This window comes from Topomyia yanbarensis, chromosome 3, assembly GCF_030247195.1.
Source record: "Topomyia yanbarensis strain Yona2022 chromosome 3, ASM3024719v1, whole genome shotgun sequence".
Taxonomy (NCBI): Eukaryota; Metazoa; Arthropoda; class Insecta; order Diptera; family Culicidae; genus Topomyia; species Topomyia yanbarensis.
This window is the reverse complement of record NC_080672.1, coordinates 85,291,730-85,308,438: the sequence shown is the minus strand read 5'-3', so window position 1 is coordinate 85,308,438 and position 16,709 is coordinate 85,291,730. Positions and strand designations below refer to the sequence as shown.

At 43.5% G+C, this 16,709-nt stretch overlaps 1 protein-coding gene across 1 annotated transcript in view; it reads right to left on the bottom strand.

Moving 5' to 3' along the window:
• LOC131687039 (fatty acyl-CoA reductase wat-like) overlaps positions 1-16,489 on the bottom strand; it is an 87,939-nt gene extending 71,450 nt beyond the window's left edge. Inside the window, exon 1 of the mRNA XM_058971074.1 lies at positions 16,217-16,489. Within this exon, the coding sequence (XP_058827057.1) occupies positions 16,217-16,489 (273 nt within the window). The remainder of the gene's footprint in view (positions 1-16,216) is intronic.
• Between the last annotated feature and the right edge of the window lie 220 nt (positions 16,490-16,709).

Genomic DNA, 16,709 nt, shown 5'->3' with positions numbered 1-16,709 from the left:
GAGGTTGGAAATTCTGTTTTTTATTTGAAGAAATATTTTTTCGTTAATGATTGATTCGAAAAGTTTCGGAATACAGGAGATTATGGCTATACCACGATAATTACGTACGTCAGATTTTTTGCCAGATTTATATATAGGCACTAAAAAAGATTTTTTCCATATTTTAGGGAACTGTCCAGATTGCAAAGACATATTAAACAGCCAGAACAATAGGGCAGTTAACTCGGTTGCTAGGTTTTTCATAAATAATGGTGGGATTCCATCAGGGCCAGAACCTTTTGATACATCTAAATGTTTTAGAGAATTGAAAATGTCTTCCACTATGACATGATTGACACTAATATCCAAAGGAAAATCGGGAAGAAAAGCGAAGTAATCGCGATCACGGTCTTGTTCAGAAAAAGTCGTATATATTTCTTGGAAGAATGTTGCAAATAGGTTGCAGATTTCTTCCGAGTTATCACGTACGTTGTCATCCAAGTGCATTGTTGATGGGAAATTGTCTGATTTTAATTTAGTTTTGACGTAGTTGAAAAAATTCTTTGGACAAGATTTGATCTGCTGTTCCGTTTTTGAATTATAATCCGCAAGTGCAGAATCTATGGCCATATTTAGTTTATCGCAAATGTCGAAATATTTTTCCAAGTCCTCATTATTTTGGTTTTTCTTATATAGCTTATGGGCTTTTTGCTTCCTATTTTTCAAACTCTTAATTTGTCTATTATACCAAACGGGATGCTTCGAGTTGCCGTGTCGTCTTTTTTTCTTAATAGGCACCTCTTCATAAATTATTTTGAAAATAATTTTGTAAAATACGTCCACTGCGGTTACAATATTTTCTTCATTTCTAAGGCTATTTTGCCAGTCGACACTACTTAGCTTCCGCCTGATATTGTCATAATTGGCTTTATGGTATTCAAAGACTTCTTCAAAGTCACAATCGCTGGGTTTTTGAATTTCATGGATGAATAAGGAAAATTCAATAGCAGTATGAAATGCTTCATTTTTCCACAAAGGAGTTAGAGATTCAGATACACAGAAGTCTTCCTGAATGTTTGTAAATAAAAGATCGAGATAGCAATTCTGTCGATTTTTTACGTGATTTATTTGATTTAGTCCTATGCTAGCAGTTTTGTCGAAAATATACTGCAATGTTTCGTTTTCTCCCACGACTGGGATTAAAATATGTTCGTTTTCAGAGTCCGGAATAAAATCTGCGTTGCGTTGGTTAAAGTCTCCGTAAATGTGAACTTTAACCTCGGCTGGGAGTTCAGATAAAATTTGTTCAGCAATTTGGAAAAAAGCTTCGTACGATGTTATATTAGCATGCTCTGGTGGGAAATATACAGAGGCAAAAACATGCATTTCGCCGGCAATGTTTGATTTAACCCACACATGTTCAAATTCCTTAAACTTCACTGTGACTAGAATTTCTGAATTAAATTGAGCCGAAATACCCACAAGGACTCCCCCGCCAGACTTCTTTTGAGATTCATGAAGATTTCGATCGTCTCTGAATACGTTAAAACCACTGCCGAAAATTTCTTCACTTTTTACGCTATCGTCCCAGCTAGTTTCAGTTCCTAATATAACCAAAAATGACGAACCTAATATACGTTTATGAATTTCTGCCATTTTGGCTGGACTTTTCATCCTATTAAAATTTTGACAATACATTAATAATTCTGTCGCAGTCTTTTTTGTATTGGAAAGTCTACCATCATTATCTAATTCTTGGAAAACACTGTGCTCAACAGCAAACTCGTCTTTTTCTTCTTCTAAGGAAAGTGTCGAAACTACCGAAAACACGAATGTTGAAAGCGGCATGCCTCACACGGTGATGATGATGGCGAACATTCCGTATTTACTGCATTTAATTGTTGCGATGATCTTGATGTATCACGTGCTGGGTAGGGATTCAAAATCTCGCCTCGTGTAAATTGAATCGATGGAATATAATTTGTAGGTAGGCCGGAAAAACGATCCTTGGCTGCTGCAAGAAGCACTCTATCCGGTGGTAGAAAATTCGTGTTGCAGCTATGATTTGGATGACGGTTTTGGTTATGACTGGAGCTACTGGCACGATTAAAAAAGTTACGATTGGAAAAATTGGCCGGCGGGCCATAATAACGATCGTTTATTGTTGCAGGGGGTCTCTGATCAGGTGGAAAAATATTGTTGTTGTTGTTGTTTTTAATATTAGTATTCCGGTTTCTAAATATTTGTTTCTTTTTACGCCTTCTAGCCTTATCCGCCTGTTTTTGTTGATTCAATCGATTTATTTCTCGCGCATCGTACTCACTCCAGTCAGCTTTCCATACTTTTTTCGTGCCCAAGAAACGCCATCCTGAGTTAATAGCGTTATTTAATTCAATTTCCAAACTGGGGCGTGAGTCATTCGGCGATAGCAATTGCGCGGTCTTATTATTCGCATATACATATGCTGACATCGATTTAACCTCGTTGAGAATTTCTGGCAGCAACGTTGATTCATGTGACGACCGTAGATGCCTGGTGCTTTTGTTTTCATTGAGGGCAACTGAAACCGACTTCAACTCGTCGAGAATCTCGTATCCTAGGGTGGAATTTGAAGGATTACTGTTGGCTGTGTCTAAAGACAGCTGACTAAGCTGACTTATTTCCGCGTTCATGTCACGCAAATCGGCGGATAATTCCGAAGTAACTGTTTTTAACGATTCGTATACACTATCTGATGTTGACTTAATTGCTGTGTCGAGCAGAGAGGTAACGTGGTTTTTTATTGCAATAACACTGCCGGCTAGAGTACTATTTTTGTTGATTGCAATCAATTCCTGTTTAACAGTAGTGAGAAGTATTTCTAGGCCTTCGAGTGCCTCATGTACTAGGTCCGGCTTGTTTTGCTGAAATGTTAGTTGATGAATCACTTCAGTATTCTCTCGTATTTGTTTTTCCAGAAGTTTTTGCTGCTCGGCGAGTCCGTTGAAAGCAATTTTCCCATGTAGTAGTTCCTGACACGAGTCGCAGCATGGCAGTATGTACGAGTTGACATCAACCAATCTCCTGTCCTTTCTCCTTAGTGATCCCCGCTGCACGGTCACGCCAATGCAAGCTGCATGATACTTCCTTGGGCATCCAACACACGTCCACAGAATCGAATCCGCAGAGGCGTCCAAGGCACAAATTTCGCAGTTCATTTTATTATCGTTCGCACTTTTTTAAAATCGGTCACTTAAAACAAAACAAACTTTAGCACGCGGCGCGCGGTCAAATTGAAACAAAACAAACTTTAGCACGAGGCGCTTGGTGAAATTAAAATTAAACAAACTTTAGCGCGCGATACCGGGAGCGAATGCAAAACACGTCCACACTTATTGACGACTAAATATCGACTAAAACCACTACATGTGTTTCTGAAGCAAGAAGCACTTTCTTGTGCATACCATCTTAAGGTTACTGGGCTCTGGAACAGTAACCCAATAGATCGTGCAACTAGCCACAGAAGACAGTGGCCCCAAATGGTTACTTGGGATGAGTATACACTTGCTCCCAGTGACCTTATACTTTCATGTAGTTTTCCGTTTAGAACATTCATTATGAGAATTCCGCTTCGCGAGGAATGGCTGTCTGGTGGATGGAGCGACAACTTGAAGAATACGTAGTTTGTTATACTGACGGTTCTTTGTTGGAGGGCCGAGCCGGTGCTGGTGTCTATTGTCATGAAATGAGATTAAATCAACCTCATTCGCTTGGTAGATACTGTACTGTATTCCAATCAAAAATCTTTGCGATTCTGTGTGGCGCACAATCAGCACTTCAACAGGGAATTTGCGGTATAAGTATCTATTTTTGCTCTGACAGTCAGACTGCCCTGAAAGCACTTAGTTCGGCAGATTCGAGATCGAAATTAGTAATCGTATGTCGAGCTCAAATCGAAGAACTTAGCTTTTCAAATCATAAATATCTACCTTCCATGGGTACCCGGTCATTCCGGTATTACTGAAAATGAATGGGAGGACGAATTGGCTAGAGCTGGTACTGCGACTGACTTCGTTGGTCCAGAACCAGTTCTACCACTGCCGATAAATTGGATAAAGTACAAGATTCGCTCTTGAGCTGCATCCGAACATGCCAACCATTGGCGTAGCTTGCAAACATGCGTTCAAACAAAGACTTTTCTACCGGATGTGAGTCTGAAAATGGCAAAGAATTTGCTGCATTTTGACGTAGGACTACGTCTTTGCTTTCGATATGGGGGTACACTTTGCAAATTCTACAAAAATGGTATGTGTATCTGGAAGTAGCCAAATGCAAAATCCATTAGTTGCTGCATGACACGAATAGAAGTCAGCAATCCCAACTTCGCTATAATAGAACCCAACGACGAAATACTGGACAAGAAGGCCCAGCTCAGCGGAAAATGTGCCCTCCCGAGCATTGTCAGCAAGCAGGCACCACCTAGCAACGATTCGAGCACATTGTCGGTGAGAAATGCGCACTCAACGATTCGAACCCGACCCCAGAGTCTACTTCGATTGTGCCGCGGCAATGCGGTGCCATTCATAGCAACATCAACCAACAACAATGTGGCCATTTGGATCGAGCTCAGATATCACCGTGGAGAACGAAATATCCACACATGAAGCGGCAGGATACACCATAGACGGCCTTTAGGCGAGCTCGCCAAAATCCAAACGTTGTGTAGCAGTCTAAATGGTGAGCGGCGTCATCCGACGCCCGCTTAGTCAGCGATCCTGGTGCACTCGGCACCAAGAGGGACTAGCCATGAAGCGGTGCACACGACACCAATCATAAACGCAACTCTGCAAGATTATATGGATAAATAAAGATTAGTTCTTGTTCTGTGGTCGACGTGATAAGTCAATTTTCTATCACGTCCAGTTAGTGGAATAGGGTGCGGGCCTATTCCACAGTTCAGCTTTCATTTTAGTTTGACGGTCCCTGCGGAAGCGGGACTTAAGTTTATCCATAACGAACATTTTGGTGACCCCGACGTGATCAGCACCGGCTGATCACTCCTTATTTGCGCAGATAGAAGTCACGTGCAAATTCGTTCAATTCGACGCGAAAAGTGTAGTGAACCAGAAAAAGTGTATCTAATTGCAGTTGGCTCGAACCACGCGTGTTGTGAGCATTACCCAAGAGAGCAGGAAAAGTCGTAAAAATCAATCCTACTGCCACCCGTAGGCAGCGGTTGTGGAAAGTAAATTGAACGAAGAACGCTCCCACCCGTGTGCGGTGGATCAATCATAATTATTTGAACAAAACAAAGGCTTACAGCCCGTCTGTTTCAAATGCAGTGGCCCCGTGCTGGGTAAATAGAGCGCAAAATAATTAGATTAGGCCGAAAAATTACCTCCCGGGCATTTAACAGTGGTGCGCGGTAAAGTGTAAAAGTTTTCAAGTGCCGCCCGTGCGGAGACGAGTGAAAAATTCGCGGTTAGTGAACGGCGAAGATCACGACCAATAGTGCAACGTGGAGGTGAAGTGAGTAGTGAAAACATTGAATAACAGTAAGCACCAGCATAGTGCAGTGCGTAGTGAAAAACAGAATAAAATGCCGCGAAAAGAAGAAGAAGTGTTGGAGTTGGTGGAAACCACTAAAAATCAGCTGTGTGCATTGGAAAATAGCTTGAAAAACATAGCGAGCGACGCAAAGAAACTAACTCTTTGGTGCAGGTGAAAACAACAATCGGGATGTTGGACGGCCTGTATGACCAGGCCTCTGGTGTCCTGCTAAAACTGGAAGGACTAGAAGATCCGCGCGCGCAACCTCGAAGGGAGCCCCTAATGGCCATTTACCTTGGCGCTAAGATAGTGTTGGAAGAATTGGCCGAGGCACTGAGACCAGCTCCCCCAGGAAGCCAGCCTAACGTTCTGCTGGATCAGACTATCCAGCAGCCTCCTGGTCGATTAGACCATCTACCAAGAATCGACTTACCACGGTTTAATGGATCGCCGACCGAATGGCTCTCATTCAAGAGCCGGTTTGAAAAGCGCATATCTGCGCTGAGCGAGGATGCGGATAAATTCGCGTTCTTATGCAAGTGCCTCGAGCACTTCGAACCCGCAAAAAATTCCATCGAAGCATTGGAAAATTCAGGAAGTTCCTTTGCCGACGCCTGGCAAAAGTTAGAAGTGCGTTTCTACAAACGCAGAATAGCCTTCGAAGGTTATTTCACAAAACTACTGCGAGTGAAGAGCATGACAAATCCCAGTGCCAAGGGAATATTGGCACTAATTGACGCGGTGGACACCACAGTCCATGCCGCTCATCAAATCAACGGAGGGCGCAACCACGTATTGGATTGCGTCGCAAACGGATTAATCATCGCAACCGTCAAAGGTAAGCTAGACGCTTCCACTTTATCCAAGCTCGAAGAGATCTTCAAAAAATATATACATGGATAGATTTCAAGGCCGAGTTAGAGAAGCGGGCCAACCAACTCGCTTGCCAAAATTTTGAAGATTCTTCGCAGAAGCCCCACCCTCAAAAGACTGCAGCAGTGATCACATCTAACACAAAGAAGGATTCAGCCACAAAGGCTCCAACCCAAAAGGAACAACCTAACTGCTTCTCTTGTGGCGGCAAAGGGCACAGCATTTTCTACTGTGTCCCTTTCAACAAGTTGTCCATCAAACAACGTTGGGAGGCTACTACGGCAGCGAGGCGCTGCTACAACTGTCTTTCGTGGGGACACCATGTATAAACGTGTTCCTCTAACGTCAATTGCAAAGAATGTGGTGCACGGCACCACACTCTACTACACCTAGAGAGCACAGAGAAAGCTCTAGATCAAAAGCAGAGTATCACCGACGGATCGACTACTCAGGCCACGGCTTCAACCAGCACTTCGAATTGACTACAAAATTACGTGTTCCTGGCTACCGCGACCATAAAAGTGAGGGAAGCAAACGCATAGTACCAAATTAGGTGCCTGCTAGATTCCGGTAGTCAGGTCGAAACCATAACTGAGGATGCTGCCCTAATCCTCAACTTACCGTATGAAGAGACATTATTGACCATAAATGGAATAAACGGAGGCATAACCACACAACGAAAAATATCGACCTCGATATCATCCAGAGGTGGCAACTTCGCCACAATCATAGATATGATGGTGGTCCCTCGTCTCTTGGAGGACCAGCCTAGTATCACATTGCGCAAGCAGGACATAGAAGTCCCAGCAGGCATTGAATTAGCAGACCCCGGTTTTTATCGGAAGCAACCAGTGGAAATTTTACTCGGATCCCGAGTCTTCTTTCAAATTATGGGACCTAGATCTATTAACCTCGGCAGCGGACCCATATTTCAGGAATCTGCGCTTGGATGGCTAGTTGGCGGATTAGCCTCTTTGCAAGCTCCTCGGCAGGCTACCGTGGCGATTGTTACAGCCAACCCGAATACAACAAAGATGCAAAACGTCGAATCGATACCGGAGGCCAATGACAACGGTGAGAACCTAGAAGTTCTATTCAGGAAATTTTGGACACTGGAAGAGGTGACTTCTGCGGAAGCGAAGCCCTGCCACAGCGTGAATATTTGCGAAGACCATTTTCGAAAAATACAACCATAGGGCCAGATGGAAAATTTGTAGTACGCTTACCCCTAAAGCGCGAGGCGCAGTTGTTAGGCCATTCTTTCGAACAGGCAAAAAGGCGACTGCTTTCGCTGGAGAATCGCCTAGCCTATTTACGAGCAATATCGAGCATTTCTTGCGGAATATCTCTCTATGAATCACATGGAAGCTGTCCACCCTAGAGACACTTCCCGAATCGGGTACTACATACCACATTCCTGCGTGATTATGCCAGATTCCACCTCAACCAAGTTGCGGGTAGTTTTCGATGCTAGCGCAAAAACGTCAACACAATTATCACTTAATGATATCCAACACAGTGAACCCGTGATTCAGCGTGAATTATTTGATCTGCTTTTGGATTTCCGATGCCACGACAAGGTAGTCACCGCAAACATAGCAAAGATGTATCGTCAGGTGAACATTCATGGTTGCAATGCATCCTTTGGCGGGAATCGCCGTCTGAGGAAATTCAAGCATACCGGCATCCCGAGCACTTCACGAGGTCGGACAGGAAATTCGACCTGAACAGCCTGAAATTGCAGACACCATTCAGCAATGTTTCTACGTGGACAATCTTATGATGGGGGGAGATTCTACAATCGACTTACTGGAAAAACGAAAAGCTGTAGAATTAGCCTTGATGAAGCGAGGTTTTACCCTGCGAAAGTGGGCATCCAATTATGTCAACATTCTCGCCGACGTGTCGAACGAGGATCTAGAGAAGGAAATACGAATCGGAGATCATAACATCATAAAAACCCTGGGCGTTGCTTGGTCGCCAAAGGACGACACATTCCGCTGTATCGCAGATAATCAGGTAAATACAATAGAAAGCATGACGAAACGGCAACTAGCCTCAGAGATATTGAGGCTGTACGATCCATTAGGCATCATGCAATCGATAATCATCACCGCTAAAATACTTCTCCAAGGACTTTGGAAAGTTAAGTTAAAATGGGACGACAAGATTCCTTCTGAATCGCTACATCAATGGCTGCAGCTTAAGAAAACGCTGCCGAAATTGTCTGACTTGGAGCTACCACGCCAAGTAATTCCTAGTAATCCAGTGCACTTGGAACTGCACGGGTTTTCCGATGCATCCAACCTGGCTTATGGGTGTGCGATCTATGCTTACGGCCAGGATGAGCAAGGAAAAGAATCCATGAATTTATTGTGTGCAAAATCGTGCGTGGCTCCACTGAAGGACGTCACACTTCCACGAAAAGAACTCTTCGGCGCGAAACTGCTAGCAGAGCTGATGACCCGAATCAGCAAAATTGTACCATCTCGTGCCACCAACACTTGCTTTTGGTGCGACTCACAAATCGTGTTAGCTTGGATCCACTCGAACGCTCCCCACAACGAAGTATACGTGCGAAACAGGATCAACGTGATCCAGTCCCTCACTAATTCCAGAGATTGGCACTACATTCCTACAGATCAGAACCCCGCGGATATAGTCTCCAGAGGCATCTCTGTGAGAAAATTACTGAACATGAAAAGAGAAATGTGATCGCATGCCACCCTCTACGTTTTGCAAAATCGCCAACCCGCCGAGCCACACGTAGCTTTGCCAATGACTACCGTTAGTTCTTCTGCCAACGATAACATCATCATCGAAGCCGAGGACCTAATAGCAAGGTATCCTCATCACAATTCATTTCGACGAATGCGAAAGCACTTTGCCTTCCTTCAGCGGACCTTGAATAATTTCATGGCCAAATCTGAAATTATCCGGGGCCGCGGTATCATCAGGGAGTCCTCAAACGGACCCATAACTGCCAGTGAGTTAGAAGCTGGCGAACGCCTGATCATCAAGCATCTTCAACGTCTCAGCTATCCGGAATAATTCGCTCACCTTGAAGATAAAGGGGTTCCTACCAAACAAGGCCCTCTTCAACATCTCAGTCCCGTCATCAAAGATGGACTGATTCGGATCGTGGCAAGACTTAGCCTCGCTGATCTGCCCCAAAATCAACGAAGTCCAATCCTGATCCCTCGAGAACACTTCTTCGGAAAAATTGTGTTGGACCACATTCATAGGTGAAACCTCCATGCAGGAATGGATACTATCATTGCAGATTTCCAGCAGTATTACTGGATGCGAAACCTCAGAAAAACAGCCAAAGCTGTTATCAACAAGTGCATCTTATGCGCACGTGCTAGGCCCCGGAAACTTCAACAACAAATGGGCCAATTACCCAGAGCAAGGGTGACTCCATCACCCACCTTTGCACATACCGGAGTCGATCTATGCGGCCCGTTCCAGGTTTTACCAAGCCCACGGGCTAAGACGAGGATGACGGTATACGTATGCATATTCATATGCTTTTCTACCAAAGCAGTGCATCTAGAAATGGCGGAAAACCAATCCGCCGATGCGTTCATATCAGCATTAATGAGATTTACTTCGTTGCGCGGCAGGCCAGAGGTAATCTACTCCGATAACGGAAGAAACTTCGTCGGAGCGAGCAGAGAGCTCACTGAACTCCGGAAAATCTACAACGATGAGAATTTCCAGAACAAATTGGTTGAAACTGCAGCGGACAAGGGAATAAACTTCTCCTTCATTCCACCTAGAAGTCCCAATTTTGGAGGGCTCTGGGAGGGTAATATCAAAGTCGCGAAGCGCTTGTTTGTCGCAGCAGCCCGTGGAGCCTGTTTCAACATTTTGGATTTGAAGACTGTGCTGTACGAGGTTGCGGCGATAATGAACTCTCGTCCTTTAACCGCGGTCTGGTCGGACCCCAGCGTGCCACAGCCGCTAACCCCAGGTCACTTTCTCATCGGGAGACCCGTGACGGCTCTACCCATCCCAATCAAACTGATCGAAAACGGGAACCTTTCAATACGCTGGAAGCGCATTCAGCGCCAAACCCTGCAAATGGAACAAGTGGCAAGATGAATACTTGCAACACCTGCGCAGCGTAGCCAAGTGGACCAAACGGCAGCTTAATTTGGAAATTGGACAAATTGTCCTCATAGGAGACGACAACAACCCCGTAGCAAAGTGGCCTATGGGAATAGTCATCAGACGGAATCGTTCGAGTCGCCACGGTTCGCGTGGGAACCAACGTGTACAAGCGCGATGTTCGGCTATTGGCTCCACTACCACTCGAATTACCAGAAGCCGACATCAGCATCGAACGAAGGCCAGTCAACCAAATATCAGGGCACGAAGAAGACCTTTCACCTCAAGCCATTTGGGACGGTCGCCTACGCCTTCACCCCAAAGGGGGGGGGGAGAGAAAATGGAAGTAGCCAAATGCAAAATCCATTAGTTGCTGCATGACACGAATAGAAGTCAGCAATCCCAACTTCGCTATAATAGAACCCAACGACGAAATACTGGACAAGAAGGCCCAGCTCAGCGGAAAATGTGCCCTCCCGAGCATTGTCAGCAAGCAGGCACCACCTAGCAACGATTCGAGCACATTGTCGGTGAGAAATGCGCACTCAACGATTCGAACCCGACCCCAGAGTCTACTTCGATTGTGCCGCGGCAATGCGGTGCCATTCATAGCAACATCAACCAACAACAATGTGGCCATTTGGATCGAGCTCAGATATCACCGTGGAGAACGAAATATCCACACATGAAGCGGCAGGATACACCATAGACGGCCTTTAGGCGAGCTCGCCAAAATCCAAACGTTGTGTAGCAGTCTAAATGGTGAGCGGCGTCATCCGACGCCCGCTTAGTCAGCGATCCTGGTGCACTCGGCACCAAGAGGGACTAGCCATGAAGCGGTGCACACGACACCAATCATAAACGCAACTCTGTAAGATTACATGGATAAATAAAGATTAGTTCTTGTTCTGTGGTCGACGTGATAAGTCAATTTTCTATCACGTTCAGTTAGTGGAATAGGGTGCGGGCCTATTCCACAGTTCAGCTTTCATTTTAGTTTGACGGACCCTGCGGAAGCGGGACTTAAGTTTATCCATAACGAACAGTATCGATTTTGTTGGCTATTTTTGGCAAATTTGAGACTAAGAGAAACAAAAGCAATGAAATTGAAAGACGGATAGGTATTCTAGAGCGAATCAGTTATAAACTTAGAACGTAAAACTAGGACTATGCAGGCTCATATGGACATGATCGAAAGGAAATGTGAAGAATTCTTTGCCTTCTGCTAAGTAGGAGTGGGGCGGTAAAACATGATGATGAGTTATGTTCTACCATAGACCATGCGGTAGACTTGGGTGCAACGCCCAAGGTATCAATTCGTGTATTCGCACCTCGATTGGGTCATCGCCTATATATGTACAGAGGTACTGCTTCTGCTTATTTATGGTCTGGAACTTATTCAGTACGCTATGTCCAACATAATGAAATTGTAGGGTGTAAATATTGGCCATCTTTAGCTGTATAGGCACTTTTAATATTTATTGACTTCTCGAACAGGTGATTTTATGGGATATTTCGAAAAGCAAACAGGAATACAGTTTGGCCACAATAGGATCTGATTGTAATCGTCATTCATTTTTGTTCACGTTCGACACAGTCGGTTGAAGCAGGATATTTTGCTTCTGCGGTGTGGACAAAGCGATACACGGGTACATTTAATTGCTGGTTTTTAGCTTTTGTTGTATGCAAGATGAAAAGGTGGCAGGCTTAACTCGTAATTCTCGTTTAAAAATATAGAATTAAGAAGATTTAACATAACATGGGAATTGGTTTTGATATGCTGTGAGAATATGTATGAGCCTTTACCAATAAAGATACGGAACGCAATAATAAGGAATCAGACGCAAATAAAACAACTTCGAGTACAGCAGGCAATCTGGTGCTGGTGGCTGAATTGAACTGATTTGGTTTCTTTATTTCACACGTAGTAATTGAATTTTTATAGATATATCTTTGGTGAAGCCCAAAATCACAGTTTTATCTCACAACAGTGTATACCTATTGAAAGGAAAAAAGCTCTGAAAATACAAAAATTAAAAAAAAAACTTTCAAATTACCAGTTAATTAAGGTCAGTTTACCTTCGCATCTCGTACAAAGTAGAAGCTAAAAATCGTTCCGTTATTGATACACGGTCAAATTGATTTCTGGAAATGTCCTCTGAAACCGGCTACTCGGGAAGTGAAACAATTACCAAAAGTGCAGATGGTGCACAATCTTGCAGCAGTTAACACCCTGCAAAGGCACCATATTAAACACTAACCAAGCAGTCATTCGTTTCGCAGAACAACATGCAGAAAATTAAGCAACGCGGCAACGTTAACATCTTCATGTATATGGACAACGGCTCTAAAGAGGTGAGCTTACATGATTTATCACTGCGCACCTTTGACATCGAGATTAAAAAAAATATTTCAAGGTACGGAGAAGCGGATTCCATAACAGCTGAAACTTCGAAGAACACTTTCTCGGGTGTTGCTAACGTTGTTCGTTAGTTTGCTTCCGAACCAACCAATTCCATCATACTTAACCATTTTATGCAGATCGACCGAAAATGGAAGTTTAATCAAACAACACTGGTTATGCCGCAGGGCATATGCATATCCCAAAATTCAGCAAAAAGACGCTACACCTACCGGAAAATTGTACATAAACTAGAAAACACCCTTTAGAATGTTTATTTGAACGAACGTCATACATAGGGTTGTGGTACCGGTAATACCGGTACCGAAAATCCCGGTAATACCGACCCATTTTTGGTACCGTAATACCGGTACTGAACAAAAGCCAGTACCGGTATTTTCGGTACTATACAATTTTTTATGACAAATATGTTAACTCTGTTTCAAAATACCGATCTGCAAGTTAACGTTTAATTATATTAATTTACCTTCTAGATAAATCGTTGAGATAACACCTTTGTGTGGGAATGAGGTGGGGCCATCATCATAATAATTCTAGAAGTTAAAGTTTTATTAGCGACATTCTGTTGGTTTCCATTATTCACTGGGTGGCGCGTAATAAGACTATGGTCTAAGTCATGTCTGTATTTGGTTTGCTCTTAAACCTTTATCTATAAAAGAACGAACAGCGATTTAGTAGCTAACAGTTTTAGACTTGGTGAACTGCTTCAAATGGGGCGATTTGTAATTATTGGCGATCGGAAAATTCAGCAAAACTCCATAGTTTACAGGAAAGCAAGGAGCCTTGATATGCATTAGATAATAGTAGGCAAACGACATAAAGGTCGGAACCAATTTTCAGAAAAGCAAGGTAGGAAATGCGATTAACCTGCTCGGATTTACTGCCATTCTCGCTTTGATTTACTGTTGTTAATAGGGTTTCATACATTTACCATCTGTTCAAATCGACGAAAGTCGCACCACTTAGCAGTTATTGATTTCAAAGTGGCCTAGATTTCGAAATAAAAGAAGGTGCCCTATATGAAAAATATCTTCTGTGAAATAAATCTTGCGATTCCGAAGCAATTAAAAACAATAAACATGTTTTTTGATCAGCACAAATCAATCATCTGAGAATAAGATCATCAGTTTGAGCATTCAATTTCAGTTTCAAGCTTTTTACGATTTTTTTAAAAAAATATTCGAGTACCGGTACTTTACCGGTACTACCGGTACTGAGGGCTTCAGTACCGTAGTACCGGTTCTCGCCAAAAAGGGTCGGTACTGCGAACCCTAGTCATACATCAAATAAAGTTAAGGTATCCACAATTAGAGTTTAATTTTTCACGTTATTAAATTAGTGTTTTCCATTTTTTTTCCGCTTTCATTATTTAACAATTTAATCTTCCGTCCATTCAGTTACTTTCAGGTAAATTTTTACCCCGAGATTCGCTTCCTGGATACGACCGAGTGACCCTCGATAAGGTAGACAGTCATCCTCTCGCAAAATTACTAAACGTCTTACATCTATGGGCACTGGCAAGGTTTCAAACGCTTCCTACGTCCTTGCAACTGAGACAGGTTTCCATCGGGTCCAAAAGTGTTGCAACCTTTGCTGAACTGCTTGCCACTGTCGAAGACGTCCTAGGAGAACAGCAGTATAATCCCGATCCGGAGTAGCCTGTAGAGATGCTCCAATAAGGAAGTGACCCAAAGTTAACGGCTCCAAATCGGTAGGGTCATCAGAGAGTGCTGTCATTGGCCGTCATTGTAAATCCTCAAATGAAACCGGAGCCAAGCACTTTTAGAAGATGAGCCTCGGCAGAGCGAACAGCTGGCTCGCATAATCCTCCAAAGTGAGGGGCACTGGGCGGGTTGAAGTGCCAGTGTATTCCTTCGACAGTGCATTTTTTTACAATTGGCTCATGGTACTCCTTCGTTTGCAAATTCCTAAGTTCCGACAATGGATTCCGTGCCGACAACCGACGAAAAACTTGCTTGAACCGTTCTGAAGACATGTCCGGTACCAGTTTAAATTAACAGCTCTTGTTGCAATGTATACGAAGAGTAAAACGTAAGCATTAATCGCAGTCCTCCGTGGTCCTGGTCGATAGTAAGGTGGGCAAAAATAATCAACACCTGATGGCGTAACGCGAGGAGATCACCCATAAACTGCTGGACCGTCGTTGGACGGAACCGACAACAAGTAATACAGCTACGCACAACAGTTTTCGCCAAACTGCGCCCACCCAAAGGGCAGAAACGAAGGGTCAAAAAGTAATTGAGGCCCCGCATGCAGTAATCGCCGATGATATAGCGACAGCAACAACCGTGTAAAAGGATGTCATGCAGGTAACACGATCGGATGTTTTGCTTCTTCTGTTTGCTTCGAATGAGTAAGCCTTCCGCCCACTCGGATAACTTCTCCTTCGAGTTACTGGGTTAAACCACTTTATCCTCGACGAAAACAGGATCGTAGCACCAGCCTTGCAATTGTTTTCTACACCAAGAGCAAGCTGCGAAGTATATCGAAACGGAAGGTCAAGTTCCGGAACTAAATGTAGAATCAAGGTTTTGCTTTGTTTGCCCATCATTAAATTATCCGCGTGGTATATGAAAGGCCTCGAATAAGTCCGCCTGTAGAGTACGTCATGGTACACTGATACTGATAGTTTTCATAAAATCCAAAAGCCCTTTATGAATATTGATATAAATCATAAGAGTTTAAACTTAACTCCTTTGTTATGATAACATGTTATTCTCAAAACAAATATTTGAAAAAATAGACGACATAATATAAGAATTCGCATGAAAAGAATTGAAATTACGGTAACACTGATTACATTGGCAAACCAAGCTAGGATATGCTGAGAGCACTTTCATTTCTCATTCCACGAAACTCGCGCATCACTGAATTTGTTGAGAATTCGTTTTATTTCTATCGATGGTTAAGTGGCAACCAGGAATTATCATTTTCCTATTTTGCAAATTACACTAACGATGTACGAGAAACGAACTCTTTTTCTCTTACTACTCTCATAGCCAAGTACTGGTTGTACTATATAGCTCACTATCGATTCGATCAAAGCCAAAACAAGAAATATTTGAATGCATTGAATCTGACACCATTCAAATCGTCGTACGGTTTTTAATGCACTTTGAAAGATACCACCAAATTAAAACATTGCTGATTCTATAATAACACCATTTTGATTGCTTGTCTCACTATCACCGCAATAGATCTGCATATTACTCTCTCGGTCATATTGATTAAGTTGCATATTCTCACGACAATGGTCCGAATCAGTCACACCACACCTACCGCATCCTGCAGCAACTTGACGAGTCGTTCATCCGCGCTCAGTCCCTCCTTCCGGCGGATAAGGATGAATATTTTTCTCACGTCCAAGCACCGGAGTGCCTTCTCCAGCAGCACTTTGCCGAGAAATCCTGTGCCACCAGTGATCAGGATGGTTGAGTCTTTGTACATGTCAAGGATTCGATTTGTCTCTGGTGTAGCATTTTTTTCCACACTGTCGGGATTATTTGGAATAGAATCGACCTCGACCGAAGGCTTCACTGAAACGTTCCGCATGATTGCAGGGAGACGCTACGATGCGCCCACGACAGCACGTGTAGAACCACGGAAGGATACTGCTGTGTGCTGGGGCGAACCACTTGCGACCGACCGCGTGTGGGTTTGGTCATGCAAGCTTTCCCATATATAGGAAATGGACGTGACTTTTTCCCGTCAATAAATGGTAATTATTTAATGAGTTTTCATTGCCGACTGGAACTGGAACAGGTGAGTATTG